The sequence below is a fragment of the Ovis canadensis genome, chromosome X, assembly GCF_042477335.2.
Source record: "Ovis canadensis isolate MfBH-ARS-UI-01 breed Bighorn chromosome X, ARS-UI_OviCan_v2, whole genome shotgun sequence".
Classification (NCBI taxonomy): Eukaryota; Metazoa; Chordata; class Mammalia; order Artiodactyla; family Bovidae; genus Ovis; species Ovis canadensis.
In genome coordinates this window covers 64,222,572-64,240,282 of record NC_091727.1, presented here as the reverse complement: position 1 = coordinate 64,240,282, position 17,711 = coordinate 64,222,572, and the positions used below count along the sequence as shown (strand labels likewise).

Sequence of the window (17,711 nt, the reverse complement as noted above, 5' to 3'; positions counted from 1 at the left end):
GCGAGCAGAAGGAGAGGGTGGGGCCCTCCCTGGTGACCAGTAGACAGGACCCACTCATGCGAGTTGCCCCTGTGCCTCGTGAAGGGAGCAGTGCCACCTGAAGACACGCTAGTCAGACCACAGGACAGGTGGGGCGACAGGCTTATTCACTGTCCTGCCTCCCCTCCACTGGGCTCAGGGAGCTGGAAACCTTCCTTTCAATAGCACATGGCCGGGGAGACTCTGCAAGGTGAATGAGCCAGGCCTCATTCATCACTTTACCTCCCCTAGCTCCCTACCCCGCCGGCTGCTCTCTTTGGCCCCAGTGTGAAGCACAGTTCTCTTCACACACTAGGAGCTCGATCAGTGTTGCAGACACAAATGACTATGAATCAATTTTCAATTTCTAGCCTTAGGAACTATTTGTAGATAAACTTAGAAGTCATTGATTCCCCTAAGAGGGCACAGGAGCAATTTGTGGGTTCTTCAGTTCTTTCTGCTTATAGCCCCCCTCCCCTGCTGCTGAATTTCTCACTGATCCTCCCAGTGCCCCTTGGTCCTCTCGTCTACTGATAGAAGAACAGGTCCAGAGAGATGGAGAGAGATCCGTCACATAAGAGATAAAGAACGTGGACGGGCAAAACTAACTTTACTTGGTGAACAGAAGGAAGTGCTAAGCTGTGTTCAGTAGCATGACATCCAGGGGATTTGCCCAATTTGCGTGGGGTCCAAGGCCTGAGCCCACCCCCCATTCTAACCCAGGGCAGGCCCAGATAATTAATGTTTTTCTTCATCACTACCTTATCCATCACACCCTACCCCAAGCTTTGATCCCCACCCCACATCAAATGGCACTTAGGACAAATGTCCCATAGGACATTGGGATCATACCTCTGGGTTTTGGGACACCCATCTGTCACCCTAAATGACTCTAAGAAAGGTTGCTCCCTCCATAGACTGTTTAGAAGGCAGCAGCACATTCAGGTGTTAGGACTGCCAAAAAATACATAAATTCTACTTTTAAAAAATGAATTAAGAAAAATCTTTGGGTCAGGACCCAAGCTGTGTCAGGATGTTTGGTGGGCTCAGCAAATGCTCGAGGACCCACCTTCTCTGACTACTCTCCTGGGAGACCCTTCTGCTGGCTTTGTCGTCTTTCTGTCCATCTGTCTGCTTGCCCCTCACCCCACAGAAGCCCCAGCCTCAAGGCTCATTCACCTCTAGCTCTGAGGAGACACACTATTGGAGACACAACAGGGTGGAAGTGGATGGGCACTGGCCGACCTGGGAAGTGAGCCCTGGGCCCGGACAAGGACACAAACAGAGGGAGAAAAGTGCTGGGACAGAAAAAAAGGGAGACTAAAGAAGCAAGAAAAACAGAGAAGCAGAAGGTAGAGAAACAAATGGAAGAAAGAGGAAGGAAAGACAGAAATTTTCCTGAGGTGGAGAGAAGGTCCGGAAGAGCACTCTTCATTATAAAGCCAGTGGTGTGGGGAGGGAGGGGTTCTCAGCAACCCTGGAACTGACTTTTAAAAATATACTGAGACAGAGTTCGGTTTTGGCAGTAGAACCAAGCAGCTCAGCAGGGAAGCTAGGGCCTGGGGCCCTGCAGGAGGGGATCAGATGGCAGGGTGTGGGAGGGGCCTCTTTTCAGTTTTCAATCGTATCTGGCTAAGGAAAAAACCCCAAACAGCCCCTTCTGTCTCTCCTCCTTCCTTTCAACTCCCTCCCCGAGTGGGTCTTCCCTCCAACCTCCCCACCCAGGACTTCAGCCATTGGCTGGTCTGGGCTGGCTCCACAGTGCCCCTCTGTGGCATGCAAAGGATCTGCATTCTGGATATAAGAGTTAGGCCTGAGACCGTACTCACTTCTACCTGACTATAGATGAAGTAGGTGCCGTCCACCAGTACCTCCAACTCCCCGCTGCGGGGGTGTAGTTTAAACACCTTGGGGTTCATGGTGATGCGAGACCAGTCATTGAGTACTCCACCTGAAAGATCTCAGTATGAGAGAACGGCAGTCACTCAGTACATGTCAGAATCATCTGGGCAATAGAAACAACAAATTTCAAGCTGTACACAACCCCCACCCCCATTGAGATATAACCCGGATAGCCCAGGAGGCCAAGCTTTAAGAAGAACATCCAGAAGCAGAGAAAGCGGTCTGTTTGTAAACTGGCAGCCAGGCCTACTTCAGGCCCCTGGGGTCTGTATGTCCTTTCTCTTTCCTTTTCTGACTTCTCTGTCTGGAAGGATCTTTAACCAACACCTTCCAACTAGAATTGGGGGTGGTTGGTAAGAAGAGGGTGGGCATGCTGCCCTATTTTCTTTGTTGTTCTGAGACCTGCACAGGCAAAATCCAGACACTGAGGGGCAGGCTAGGTCTTATTATTCCATTTCATCTCACCAGCCATAGCTCCTGAATCCCTATTTCTTCTTGTCCTTAACAGATTCCTTTTTATAGTTCCTCCACACTCATTTCTTTCTGGAAAGTCTCCATGGGCCCCCAGTAAACCACTTGGCCCAAGGATCTGTCTACTCAGAGAACTTTAGGGATCAGGGTTAAGTCAGACTTCATGGCAGCCAGACAAGGAACCTCCAGTAATAAGGCCATGTAGGGCAGAAGGATCTTTATGAGAGTCAGGGATCAGCTGCCATGCAGCCCTAGAACCAGCCAAATGGATGGAGAGGGTGTCAGAGCATGGAGGCACTGCTGCAAAGCATTTCTCATTAATACCCCATTGCGAGTGGAGAGGCCTGTGAGGCAGGAAGAAGGGCTTCCCTTTCCATTCTGTAGCAAAGGGGATGTTCCTTCCCACCCTAAGAGGAGGGAGTTTAGGCTTGGGAGCCTTTCCCCTTCAAAACCATCCATTCTTAGAGATGCAGACATAGAGAACAGATTTGTGGACGTGGGGGTGTGTGTGCAGGGGGGACAGAGGGGGTGGGATAAATGGAGAGAATATACACTGCCATCTAGCCAGTGGGAATCTGCTGTATGACTCAGGGAACTCAAACCAGGGCTCTGGGACAACTTAGAGGGCTGGGACGGGGTGGGAGGTAGGAGAGAGGTTCAAAAGGAGGGGATATATGTACACCTACGGCTGATTCATGCTGATGTATGACAGAGACCAAAACAATATTGTAAAGCAGTTATCCTTCAATTAAAAATAAATTAAAAAATCCATTCTTCATCCAAGAAAACATGTTTTGAAAGTCCATCCTTGGCTAGTCTCGGGAGGTCTGCCTTTCCGAGGTGTGAGGAAAAGGTGCCCATCTTCCCTTGAGGTGATAAGCAGACGGGATAGGAGTTCAGAGGAGACGCTCTGGCTCTGTCCCTCACAGACGACCATTCTGCAGGAAATCTTCTACTCCTGACCCCTCACTCTTGATTCTGCTGGAACTAAAGATCAGCATAGACTACTACTGGGGATTGGCCCAGAGGGGTCGGAACTAGTCTTGTTGTATGATGGGAGCAAAATCAGTAGCTTCTGGCATAACACTGAGGCCACCCAAACAAATCTATTTCCTGACTGTCTCACTCTTCCCTGAATAGATGGTGATCATGGCCTACCCAGTGTCCTGGGTCTCAAGGCACTTGGTCCCAGCAGGACAGTTTGGGTTTTGGTGCCATTATGTTCTTACTTATGTTTCTGAGGCAATGAAGTCAGGCATCCAGGTGGCAGTCCGAGAGGTACCCAAGCCCAGTCACTAAGGAAGCAGAGCACAGCCAGTTTAGGACTGACTGGGTTCTTAGAAGCTGCTGTCCCCAGGCAGCAGGTTTCTGACCCTTCATTTACTGCTTTTGTACTCACAGCCCCTCCCTTCTACTCTAGGCTCTGTAAGCATCTGGCATCTTGGCTGGCTTGCTGCTTCCTGAGGCTCCTGGGGGTTCATGCATTTTAGGCTTTGTATACCCTGGGGACTGGACATTATTTCAAAGCACTGTTCTTTAATGAATGTTCATGTCTCTTTGGGAAGAAATGAAGCTAATCACTCAGTAGAGTATACACACACATCACTGAAGTAGCATAGTACAGTGGAAAGAGTCAGAGAGATGTGGTTTTGAATCCCAGCTCCTACTCTTAATGGAAATCTTGGGCCAGTTAATTAACCTTTCTGAGTTTCAGTTTCTGTCTTCGTAGAAAGGAGCTAATGCCTACCTTTGTTGTGAGGATCAAATCAAATCAAAGACAAAACTCTAAAGAACCATACAAACGTAAGGCAGTAGATTTATTATGGTGTTGTCCAATCTCTCTGGCACTCTTGTTTCCCCACCTTTGAAATGCAGGGATTACATTAAATGTAGGATATCTAACCTCCTTCAATCCACCCCCTTTTTTTGTAGACACTAGCATCTCATACTTCCTACAGAGTCTAACATGCCCCCCACTTCCCTGAGAGAAATGCCCCTCCACCCTAGACCCATCACACAAGAAGATTTGATTTTATGTATTTCTACTTTCTATAATTTGTATTGTGAAAATGTTGATCAAACTATACATATTCCCAATGGTGACTCTGATTCAGCCTCCACTTTCCAAGAATCCTTGGTTTAGACAATGTCTCAAGTCCCTTTCAGCTTCTTCTTTTTTTAAATCTGTGCTTCTAACTGCAATTTGTAGTAACCAGTCTGAGGACAAGCAATTACTTGAAACAGCCAGCAGAGGGCAAAATGGAGTAGAGAATGGCCCGTAGTGTCAAGGGTACCTTCGAGGTCTGGGAGGAACTAAGCTGGGTGGTTATTTGAAGGCTGTGGGTAAAGGTGGTGGCAGGAAAAAACTCTTCTTAGGGAGAGAGCCTACTTTGACTCTTACCATTCTTGACTTGAATCGCTGACCCTTGGCCCTGTAGATGCACCACGGCTGGCTGGGAGGATGAGAAGGACAGAGAAAGTAGTCACTGTGAGAAATGGCTGCTTGCTCAGCCACCAGTTGCCACCTTCTAGTCTTCATTTGTATCCCAATTCTGACCCCTCTCCCCTGTCTTGGGATGCGAGTGGCCACATTTCTACTAGAGGGTAATATGATTTTATAGCTCTGCCAAATGTAATGCCTCTGAGCCTCATTTCCCTGTGAAATGGGGATTCTGAGAATCTCTGTCTGGCTTCTCTCACAGAGATGTCTGAAGATCAACTGAGGTGACGAATATAAAATACCCTGCAAGCCATCCAGCACTGTGCAGCTGTGTAGATTGATTGCTGTGGCCAAACAGCTGTAGTGAGAGAAGCCGTGATGAGACAAGGCGAGGCAGTGGAAACTGCCAGTAGAGATGGATCAGGAAGCTCAGAGACTAGGGAGGAGCCCTTCAGGCTGTGAAGGCAGAAGGCCAGGCTGGGCTTGACCTGGAACTGGTTGGCTGATTTTCAAGAACATATTCTTAAACTTCTAAGCTGCTGACATCAGGTGGTTGGAATGCCGACAAGGTGTCTGGTGTAGTTGGGGAGGCCCAGGACCAGGTGAATAGACCTCACTGCCAGCTCATGTCAGCTGACTATTGGGCTTGGCTGTGGTGACCCTCTGTCTCCTAGGGAATGGGGAAAAATAGCCACAGCTCAGTTCTCTTGCTAAAAGCAGGCCCTAGGGCAAAGTTTTTCTATTCATGGGATGGGGCTGTGAATGAAAAGCCCCCAGAACCTCCAGGGTCTCCTCACAAAAGAAAGCCTCAGCAAACTTAGCAGGGAGCAAACTCAAGGGTGGCTCAGGCCTGTGGCCTTCCCTTCTTCCCAGCAAGACAGCAATTCCCAGCCAACCTGGTTTTCTCGAGTTCCAGCTTTATCAGCAGCACCTGCAAAATAGGACAGGCCAGTCAGAGGGCATGCTCTGTCTACTTGCTTCTCTTCATCTAGGCAGCCAATGGCACTGAGCTTTTGCTCCCTGTCTGAGCCAAGCCAGGCTCAGTCTGAGCCTCTTGCCAAGCATCAACTGAGCCTTATTTTCCACGACTCAGAGCTGGAGGGAGTCAGGGTGCGGGGCTCTGGAGTGGGAGATGACACCCCTTTCTTCTCTGACTTGTCCCTGACCTGCATCTTCAATGCGCCCAGCACCCAGCAGGAAACTGGCCTCTCGTCAACAATGGCCCAAGGCAAGTGCCACTGAGCACCCGTGGTGACAGAGGAGAGTGCATTCCTGCCACGGTGGGACCCCAAGACAATGGTACTTGCTTCTTTAGCCTTTTGTTCTCTTTCTATTAATTTTCTCTGTAGAATGCATTGCCATTTGTACACATCTTGCTTCTTTAATTGTCATTCTCCTGTACGACATAAATTCCACCAGTCAATATATCTCTTGCACATAGAAAGTATGCAATGAATATTTGTAGAAAGATGGGATGAAAAAAAATTCCAAACTGCATTTCTTGGGGCCACAATGACACTGATTAGCTCTGTTTGAACTACCAGTCAAAGAATATGAGTCTTGTGGCAGTATTCTTGGACCCAGAGAAATCAGCTGTGAAGAGTCCATTTCTGTAAAAGCCCCAAGATGAGGGGAGCAGGAGAAGGAAACAGCAGCTGACCTAAGCCCCGGCAGTCTGACCCCTGTCAACTCTGACTAGGCAGGTTTGGATCTGCATCTGTGCCTTTGGGATGGCCTTCTGGGCCCAAGGGGAAAGATGCAAAGAGGTTAAATGCTATTCAAATGGGCAACGTGGTAGGGGAAGGATGTAGCCCAGTAAGCACTTGGTTCCTCAACAGACTGGTCTTGGTGCCTGTGTCTGCTTCTTCCACAGCCTGAGTGACTCATAAGTTTCCAACTCCTTGATTATCAGTGACTACTGGTCTAGCTCTATGGGAAAGGCACTTCAGAGTTCAGGGGATGAGACTACTCTAGGGCTTGTCATTCTGTCCAGCCCCGAACTTTCCTCTCCATGTTGTTGTTATTGTTTAGTCACTAAGTTGTGTCTGACTCTTTGTGACCCCATGGACTGTAGCCCACTGGGCTCCTCTGTCCATGGGATTTCCCAGGCAAGAATACTGGAGTGGGTTACCATTTCCATCTCTAGGGGATCTTCCTGGGCCAGAGATCGAACCTGCATCTCCTGCATTGGCAGATGAGTTCTTTACCTGGGAGCCACTAGGGAAGCCCATTCCTACCCTTTGCCTTTTTCTAATCAAACATCAGTATGTGAAGCTAGATGCTGGAAATCGGGAGACAAAATCCACACGTCAAGAACAGGTATCTCTTCCTTGACAGGTTGGTATAAATATGAAGTTAGAGCAAGGCAGGCCCTACTGACTTGTTCAATTCGTAGCTCTCCACTGAGCTAGGAGACCACACACCATCAGTCGTGTCTGACTTTTTGCGACCCTAAGGACTGTAGCCCACCAGGCTCCTCTATCCATGGGATTCTCCAGGCAAGAATACTGGAGTGGGTTGCCATGCCCTCTTCCAGGGAATCTTCCTGACCCAGGAATCAAACCAGTGTCTCTTACATCTTCTGCATTGGCAGGCAGATTCTTTACCACTAGCACCTCCTGGGAAGCCCCATAAATAAGAAGTTAGAGCAGGGCAGGCTCTACTGGCTTGTCCAATTCCTAGCTCTCCACTGAGCAAGGAGACCACATACCGTTATTTTAAACTACTCTTGGGATCACCTGCTCCTGTTCTATTAGAGAACTTTTAAGGAACCTAGGACGGTGGAGAGATGGAGGAACTCACCAGAAGGTCCTTGGAGGCCAGGGGGTCCTTGAGGACCAGGAGGACCTGGAGGGCCGGGTGGTCCCATAACAGTTGTTCCTGGAATCCCAGGAATCCCTGGAATCCCTGGGGGTCCTTGGGGTCCTGGAGGTCCTGGAGGTCCTGGGGGGCCATTGGGTCCAGGAGGTCCTGCCTTCTTTCCTGAAAGATGAGATTCGGTATCACATTTATAATTACTGACTGAGTGTACTGTCGGGAGTTCCACAGCTTTCTCATGACACAAAGTTGGCCCTCCGGGAGTTCCTGCTCTTAAAGAGGTATATACTGTTATCACACATCACACACATACACACTTTGTTTCATGAATCAGCATTTACAGGCTGGGTTTGAAGAAATAATGACCCTCAAGGAATTTGGTCTTGTGTGGAAACAGACACAGTCACAGGACAGTAGAAATGTTGCATTAATTGTAGGGACAAAATGCTGGAGAGGTCAGGAAGCTTAAAAAAGGAGGTTACCGTTTGGCCAAGTCCAAAGGATCAGAATCACCAAGTGGGTAGACCTTAAAAAGTGGGCCACTTTTTACAATTGAGAACTGGGCTACTGTTGCAGAGCGTGGCTCTCATGTTTACTATCCAGGTTGGTGGGCTTGATGTGGATGAGGCTAGCAAGCTCAGAGGCCAGCTTGACCTTAGGATGACTATCAGCTCCAGGAAGGCTTCCTCTAGGAGTCAGGATGTACAGGGACTTGAGCTAGGATGAGGCTGGAAAGTAGAATTGGAAGGAGTCTGGGAAGATGAGAGGTGGTAGGGGGAGGGAGGAGAGAAAGAGCGAGAGAGAAGGCTCAAGTAACATAAGGAAAGAAGGGGTAGTGGAGACCAGAGGGAGCTGAGCTGTGGAGGAAGCAGCAGGCAGGTTTTGCTTTCTCAGCTCACCTCTCTAAACCCTATTTTTAAAGAGCTCTGGGAAAGGAAATTCTGCAGAATCCCTTGGTAACATGTTCCAATGTTTATCACCCCCTCACTGTTAGGAAGCTCTTCTGTATATTGAACTGAAATTCCTCCTGTGGAAGTTTAAGCTCTTATACTATTGTTTGTAGAGGTAGAAAAGAATAGTTGCCATCATACAGACAGTAACCCTAATGTGCTCAAGGACATTAAGTCACCTATCAACTTCTATTTTTATAGGCTAAATAATCTAGCTTCCCAGAGTCTTCTTTCCTTAGAGGCCCTATTCTTGAATGTATTTATTAATCAAGCCACCAGATCCTCCCCATTTCCTCCTTGCTCTCTTTTCAGAGCAGTCTCAGCCTTCTATTCCACATTCCAGTCCTTCCCATATTCCCACCAGAACTATGTTAACCAGGTTCTAACTGTGGCCCTGAACTGAAAGCTCCAGTCCTTCCTGTTTACCTCCTCTCCTCTGTGCAGTCCAATTCAAGAACTGCAGGTGGTCACAGGAGGGCGGCTGCTTCCTCACTTCCCTGCCTTTTCACAGTCTTGTGGAAGTCCCAGGAATGGGAGCCTTTCCCCAGCCTCCATCGTGGTGTCTTCACTTGTGATATTTCTTCCTTTAAAAATATAGCCCCGTCAAGTCTCACTTAAATACCTCTTTCCTGACACTGCCTTCTGGCTTCCTGGACTCGCAGACTAGAGAATCCTGTTCTGATTCATCAGGTTCTCTTTTAAGGAGAATGCCACACTCAAGAAACCCAATCCCCATGGCAACGCCACTCAAGAGGTCAGTTGTCCATGTCTAACCACATCTGCATTTACAATGAAACAACAAGGTCATTGTGGGGCCCCTTCCCCAGGGAGGAAAGTAAGGAAAGTACAGAGAGCTTTTCTCCCAGGAAGAGGCAGGAGTTTTAGCATTTTCCCTGCACTTAGCAGCAAAAGATTGAATCTGCCCAGTTACGAGATCTAGCCAATTTTAAGATGCTGAACAGGAAAGCCATCTCCCTTCAGATTTGGGCAGATTCCAAGTCAGGCTTATTCAGTGCCCAAGTTTCAATTCCACCTAGTGTAGTGGAAAAAACAGGGAATCTGTAGTCGGGAGATAAGTCTGTAAGCCTCAGCTCTGCCATGGACATATACTTTGGGCAAATTCCTTCTTCTCCCTGAACCTTAGTTTCTCCATCAGTGAATAAGGAGCTTGGCTTCGATGATTTCTGTTTCCTGGCAAGACTGAGGTTCCACAAGGAGGACTGACTTGCCCCTGAGACTCAGGAGACCTCCCTAGTTGATTATAAAGGCTGCTTCTCTCATTCTTTTCTGGGTGGCACAGACACATGGGATGGTACATAGTAGGCTGTCTCCTGTCACAGAATTTCTAGGCCTAACAGTGATTTTTGAGCTAGAGGGGGTTCTGCAGGTAGTGTGAACTTCAGTATCAATACTGTGAGTCTCCTGTGATTATTAACGTAATTTTGGAAGAATCAGAGCCAGAAACTCCTCTAGTGAAAGAGAATACTGGTTGAAGTGTAAACCGAGAATGTTCACTTATGAAAATGCTAGAAGGAATCTGGGAAATAGCTCCTTCTGGGATCTAGTTCTACAGCTGGTGGTCTTTGCTTCTCTGCAACCAGGTTTAGGCAAGTGCACTTCTCATCTTTGCATCCTTATAGAAAATTGGCCCAGAGAGAAGCATGCACAAAATGACCCCTGGCCTAAGAGGATGACTTTAGAGTATTGCATTTCTTCTCTGGATTTCCTTACTTTAACAGAGCATTTCATGATTCAAAAGCCCAGAGACTTTTGTACGTATCAAGTTACCCTGTGTAGTGTTAGATGGAAGAATACACACATTTTTTTAGTGACACTCAAATTGTTGACAGAATGAACTAAGAGTGGGGAGAGAGAGTTATGGGAGGGGGAAAATTCCATCAAAGGATGGACATGAAATGAACAAATCAATTTACTTCTTCAGGCACGTGCCTACTCATTGCATCCAAGGAAATCTATATTAAATGGCTTCTAAATCACTTTTAGCCAAGGCAAATATTTAAGGCCCATGTGCACTCTATTCCCAATAATGGCCCACGTACCAGGTAGTAGTGCTGGGCAGCGATTCGAGTCACTACCAGAAGCTTTGGGATCTCCTGAGTTTGTAATTCCAGAGCTTCTCACCTAGACAATTGCCTTCTATTACCACTGCCAAGAGTGTTCTCTTGGGGTCATCCCTTGGCTGACACTGAATTGGGTGCTGTTCCCCACCACACATATGCCCTGTATGTGGGTAAATCACTGGCCTACTTGCTGTTTCCCCAGATATGACGTGTTCTTTCATACCTCTGAGATCTGCCAGTTCTCTTTGCAAGAACATTCTTCCCCTTCTCTTTTCCCCCCTCATCCTTCAAAGTCCAGGTTAGATAATATTTCCTGAGATGTGGTACCTCACCCCCCAGGGAGAACTACTTGTTCTTTCTCTGTGCTCTCCCAAGCACCCTGCTCATGCTTCTGTGATTGAATTTTTAAATACTATAATACAATTATTTGTGTGTTCTTCCATGATTCCAACTACACTGGGAGATTTTGGAGGGCAGAAACCATTCATCTTCATCTCTGTATCTCAGTTGATGCTTATTCACTGTCTAGTGAATGAGTGAGTAGGAAAAAAACCCCTAGTAGCTATCATTACAAAGTACTCTTGAGGCTACCTATTAAGAAAAAAAGAAGTCACCCCTGGGCTCATGTTAGGAGCAGAGGGTATCATTGTCCAGGTCAGGGGAGATTTCTAGGTTTGTTAAAGTTTCTGTCTTAAAGGGATCTGACAAGAACAGAAAACTACACACTTGAAAGTCAAATTTACTTTCTTAAAAGACAGAATAGCTCAGTGAATGCCCAGGCCCCACAGAGAAATGTTTCTTCACTGATTCCAGTTCTCTGGCTATTTCCCAATTTTTCTCAGCTCAGGTCCTCAGGGGCCAGGCCACTCCTCAGCCTCTATCCAACAGGGACACAAGTTTCCCATGTGAGCCATGGCACCTCAAGCCACTGGAGCACCCTAGTGCCCAGAGAAGTGTCAGGAGGCAGCTGAAGCCAGTGTTTTTGGGTCTAATCTAGGGTTGATAATATATTCTGTAAAGCTCCAGAATTATTTCACTTAGAATATTTTAATGAAAAAATCATAAATTTCACTCCATTTTCCTCCCAGGTCAGAACACAAAAACAAATAGGTACTTAAAACTGGTTTCAAGGTTGGGTTTCTTAGACCGAAAGAGTGAACCATATTGCCTGGTCCTGTCTTTTGGAACCTATCTGTCGTTGGGTTCTTCTTTTCAAGCAGGCAAGCTCTTGTACAAACTCGTGGGTCATTCCCATTGCAAGTACACTGGAGACTTACAGACCCAGCAATAGTACAATGGATCCGCTCAACTAGAAGCTTCTTGGAAAAGACTAAAAGGTCAGGGTACTACTATAGCCAAGTTTTTCCATCATAAAGAATATACTGAAATGCCAGAGCAAGAAATATCTTCCCTGACTACTTGAGAAATAGGCGAGGGATAGCTTTTAGGCCAAAAAAGAGGGTACTGACATCTCTCAGGACATTCATACCTGGTCATTGATTTGGTAAAGGAGTGGAAAAAAAAGAGAAAAGAGAAGGTCAGGGGAAAGAGTAAGGGAGAATGAAGGAAAGAGAGGTAAAATGAATTGTATGGAAGAGGGAACAAGAAAGAAGAGCAAAAACAACTTTTATAAGTTGCTAAGAAGCAATTCTATCTTTAATAGATTATCACTGAAAAATGATAGATATTTCTTATTCCCTGGAAGCTATAGTACTCAAGAAGATCACATGTGACTGAGTAAAATAATGGACAAACAGCACTGAAAGAGTATAAAAATCCTTCTCCCTTGATTTTTTTCTTCTAATTTTAGAAAAGACATGACGGCAATTTTATAAAATCAAGAGATTGACTTACCCTTTTTCTTGTTTTTAACAGGACCTATTAAAAGAAAAAATGGAAATTTGAGTCACTGCAAATTAACAGATAGTGTGTATTCTTCAAGATGTTCACAGGAGGGACCACTAAGAAACTGCAAATTTGAGGGAGCCCCAAGCTGAGGGTCAGGTTATTGGCAAGGCATCTAACAACTAAAGTTACAAGGAAGATTCTTTCCTAGGGAGAAAAATCTTTCAGGCTTAGTCTTTGGAGTGGGGGAATGAGTACTTCTCCATAAAAATGAAATGTCCAGAAATGCAGAACTCAACAACCTTAGGACAGCATTCCATTAGTTGTGCAAGTCCTGAGACACACATTCAGACCAGGAACTGATATGAAATCTCGTGTTGAAGCTTGAACAAAAAAAGGGTCATTTTCATGGAAGGAGCAGAGCAGTAGCAGTTTACTTTTTAGTCCCTTCCTTGCCGTTATTTAAATTGTTAGTTATACAAGTAATGCAGGCATAATACATTCACATGGGGGCCACATGAACTCCTACTGTAATTCATCATAAGTTAACAGACACCTTAAAAGAAGTGTCAATAGTTACACCAACAATGAAATCACAAGCATTTTCTGGGGAATTACTTCTAAAGAAAACAATTCTAATCAATTGAGGGCACTCAGAAAACCCAAGGCTTTTCTCATACAGTTAGGTAACAATCACTCCTCAGACATACACAGTTTAGCTGTCTCCAGACGTGCAGGCATGTTTTTCCCTACTGGGGACACAATTCACTTCACTCTGTAGGGGGATTTCGTTTTCTTTAGATGCAGGTATTTGAAATCTGTTCCAAACTCCCATGAAGACTCTAATGGACCACATTAAACCCCTGTCAGTGCCCTCAGGAGCTCACAAGAAGAACATCAAGCATTTGCTGTATATTGTTTTATAGACTATGAAACATATTTCCATCTGTCATCTTATTTTATTCTTGCAACAAGCCTGAATGATCTTTACTAGTAAGAGCTTGCTCTACCAGAGATTCTGTCTAAGCAGACTCAATCAGAAGTCATAGTCTCTAACTTGGAGGGCTGCCAGTGTGGCCATCAGTCCCTTGAAAGCCAATGTCTGTGTAGACTTTCCTGGCAAAATAATTTCACGTGCAACTGTAGGTATTATTATGTGCAGGGAATGTTTATGGTTGGGTTTAGCAACCTGCTGCATTTAAGGTCATGATCCTCCATTCTTCTATCCTCATTTTTTCTCTCTCTCCTCCCAGTTTCTTTACTGCCTATCTTTTATGTTTGTTTTTAACAGCACTGAGACTGTACACAGAGGTTCTGGCAAGGAAGCACAGCTAGACAGATATTACTAAATAAGAGGCAGCTTGAGAAGGGCCACCTTCTTGAATAAGAAAGCTATTTGTGGAAGGATTTACATAGAAAGGCCTAATCCCATCAACCAGCTACCAGCTAACTAGCTGGTTACCTCAGCCTGGGAGACCAGTGAGACGACAGCCATTGCAGACACTGCCCTCATAGACAGACTGTGTTAGCCCTGGCCAAGCTTTGGACCATTTTAGCTGGTTAAAAGGTTACTACTGTTACACTGTGGGCTTCCCTGATAGCTCAGTTGGTAAAGAATCTGCCTGCAATGCAGGAGACCCCAGTATGATTCCTGGGTGGGGAAGAGCCACTGGAGAAGGGATAGGCTACCCACTCCAGTTGTTGGGCTTCCCCTGTGGCTCAGCCAGTAACGAATCTGCCTGCAATGCAGGAGACCTGGGTTCCATCTGGGTTGGGACGATCCCCTGGAGAAGGGAACTGCTACCTACTCCAGTATTCTGGCCTGGAGAATTCCATGGACTGTATAGTCCATGGGGTTGCCAAGAGTTGGACACGACTGAGTGACTTTCACTTCACTGTTACATCAGACATCGAAGAAGGCTTTGAGAAAATTAGATGATCACCAGGCAACCAGTCTTTACTGAGCATGCCAAGGAAGGAAGAACAGTACATAATGAAACAAGTCTATTCTCAGAGAACTTACAGTTGAATGGGAAAGTACTAAAAGGGGGAGACTTAAGGAATTATACTGGTTAGTTGAGGAAAAAAAAAATTCCTGGAGGAAGTTTGACCGTAGAAGGAAAAGGAGGGAAAGGGAAGTTAAGAATTTTTTATTAACTTCTATTATTTTTATACCAGAAATATCTACTTATTACACATATATAAATGCATGCATATATACATACATAGAAAAGAGGAGCAAAAAGGAAAAAATAGCTTTAAAAAACTACTCACAAACAACCCTTATTAACACTTTATGTATATCTAGAAATTTTCTATGCATATAAGTAGGTATTTTCACAAAATGGGATCTTGTTGCTTGATACCTTTCTTCTATGTCAGTAACTACATTTCTATATTGTTATTTTAAATTTGGATACATCAGCATTACATAGGTAACTCTTTGTATTTTTTCTGGTTCTTTCATGATTTCATTTTTGTATTTAAATCTTTTAATTAATCCGGTATAGATTTGCTATATTGTGTGAGGTAAGTTCAGTTCAGTTCAGTCGCTAAGTTGTGTCTGACTCTTTGTGACCCCCATTGACTGCAGCATGCCTGGCCTCCCTGTCCATTACCAACTCCCGGAATTTACTCAAACTCATGTCCATTAAGTCCGTGATGCTATCCAACCATCCCATCCTCTGTCATCCCCTTCTCCCGCCTTCAATCTTTCCCAGCATCAGGGTGTTTTCAAATGAGTCAGTTCTTCACATCAGGTGGCCAAAGTATTGGAGTTTCAGCTTCAACATCAGCTCTTCCAATGAATATTCAGGACTGATTTCCTTGAGGATAGACTAGTTGGATGTCCTTGCAGTCCAAGGGACTCTCCAGAGTCTTCTCCAACACCACAGTTCAAAAGCATCAATTCTTCAGTGCTCAGCTTTCTTTATAGCCCAACTCTCACATCCATACATGATTACTGGAAAAACCATAGCCTTGACTAGACGGACCTTTGTTGACAAAGTAATGTCTCTGCTTTTTAATATGCTGTCTAGGTTGGTCATAACTTTTCTTCCAAGGAGCAAGCGTCTTTTAATTTCATGGCTGCAGTCACCATCTGCAGTGATTTTGGAGCCCCCCAAAATAAAGTCTGACACTGTTTCCACTGTTTCCCCATCTATTTCCCATGAAGTGATGGATAAAATTTTTATCTTTATTTTCTGAAATGGTCATGGTGTGAAGAGGGCTGAGAGCTACAGGTGCTCAAGGCCCATCTTCCACTTGATTCTATCTGCTCAGTGAACATTTGGCATATCCCTTGAAAAAAATGAGGATGAAAAAGTATAGACAAGATTATCCTTAGATTGTATCACACTTCCCATAGGTGCTAGTGAGTACATCATTTCAACAATATAGGAAGGAGTTCCTTCTTTTTCTAATATAGCTCACCATAGCCAGTAAATAATTCTTATGAGTTTCAGCATGGTCCTATACGTCCTGGTTCATTTTTTTTAATTAAAAAAAAATTAATTGAAGGAAAATTGCTTCACAATGTTGTATTGGTTTCTGACGTACAACAATGAAAATCAGCCTAGTTATACATATATCATCTCCCTCTTAAGCCTCCCCAGAGAAGGCAATGGCACTCCATTCCAGTACTCCTGCCTTAAAAATCCCATGGATGGAGGAGCCTGGTGGGCTGCCGTCTATGTGGTCACATAGAGTTGGACATGACTGAAGTGACTTAGCAGCAGCAGCAGCAGCTTGAGCCTCCCTCCCTTTCCCCCAAGTTCTGGTTCTATATCAACCATTCTCATTTCTTTTGCTCGAGGTCATTGTGGTTTTCCATTCTCTAGAGAGAAAATACCGTTAGATACGAATACCTTGACCTAGAGCAAAAGCAGTAACCTCTGCTGTTCTGTATCTTTTTAGATATGTTGACTTATTTTCTCTATATGCTTCAGAACCTTTTACATGCCTACTCAGAGCACTATTGGTGTCACATGTCTGTTTCCATGGTAACAGGCTAATTTCTCTATCATTCTAATACCCTTTATTTGGAACCATCATGGTTTCTACAGGCAAAATCCACAAATACATCAGAGTAGGACAGACAGGTGTGTAGTCGCTGAGATTGCTTTTATAGGAGTAAATCTGAGATTTGACAGGTTTTGATTAATGTGGGCAAGCTATTTGCTCTGATATTAAGAAAACGGAGTCTTGTAACCGCATCAGGGCCATGGAAGCTGGCAGCAGTCCTAGCCTGAGTCTGGTTCTGACTCAACCACAAACTGATCATAAGGCAAGTGTTCCATTTTATTCTGATTCTTTAACTTCTAAATTAGGGTATACTTTGTACACTTTGTCTCTATTCAAACCTAGGATTCTGATGAAGATAAATGATATTATAATTAAAGTTAACATTTATTGAATATATATGAGCCATGCACTGTGCTAGATGCTTAGCATATCTCATTTAGGTCTTATAACAATCTAGCAAAGTAGGCATTATTATGCTTATTTTATAGATGAAGCGATGGATTAAATTAATTGCACATGGCTTCTACATATTTTCAGGTAAGTTGAAACTTCAAAAAGATTCATGTTTTTCTAGATGTGCTTTGAAATTAAAACATAAACGTATATACTTCCAATTTCTGGTTTCACACATTGAGTTCTTAGAAGCCATCACTCCCATAGTCACAATAAGAAAAAAACTGAACAAACTTAAAATCACTACTTCTTAGATCCATCAGAGAAGTGAGGTCCCCAGGCAAACTGCTGTTCTATAAGATGGAGAGACAGACTAGTGGACACAGAGACTTATAGCCAACTAGGAATAGAAGCTTGTACCCGAAGTCAGTATCAGTAAGAACACTTTAAAACTATAATCAAAAGATTGCTAGATTCTCAGTGTGGACCAAGTAGATCAAGGGATAAGAGTCCTCAGAAGGTTCAGTCTTAGGGGGTTCCCCACACTTTCATGTGTTTTACTTTCAAGAGCACTACCAAGTTCTCACTATGCAACTGGAGAAAAATGCTCTTGTGTCTCTAGTAAGGGGAGAGGAAAGCAGCCATCTTGAAATATATCTGGACCTCTCTATTATCTTTAACAAGGCCTGCCCTCAAGGAAAACTTTTATCAGAGTCTAACTGACTGAGGTTTTACCAGAGGCATACTGACGTGGGGGATAGGAAATGCCCA

The 17,711-nt window shown here is 44.8% G+C and overlaps 1 protein-coding gene across 8 annotated transcripts in view; it reads right to left on the bottom strand.

The window, feature by feature from the left end:
* The window catches only part of EDA (ectodysplasin A), a 358,964-nt gene that overhangs the window by 3,922 nt on the left and 337,331 nt on the right, over positions 1-17,711 (bottom strand). For 2 of the 8 annotated variants that reach the window (XM_070290292.1, XM_070290288.1), the window contains 5 exons: positions 12,534-12,557; positions 7,634-7,813; positions 5,728-5,762; positions 4,793-4,844; positions 1,848-1,978 (listed from right to left, as the gene is read on the bottom strand). In XM_070290292.1, the coding sequence (XP_070146393.1) occupies positions 1,848-1,978; positions 4,793-4,844; positions 5,728-5,762; positions 7,634-7,813; positions 12,534-12,557 (422 nt within the window). The remainder of the gene's footprint in view (positions 1-1,847; positions 1,979-4,792; positions 4,845-5,727; positions 5,763-7,633; positions 7,814-12,533; positions 12,558-17,711) is intronic. The other 6 variants (XM_070290295.1, XM_070290291.1, XM_070290293.1 and 3 more) reach the window with 3 other exon arrangements.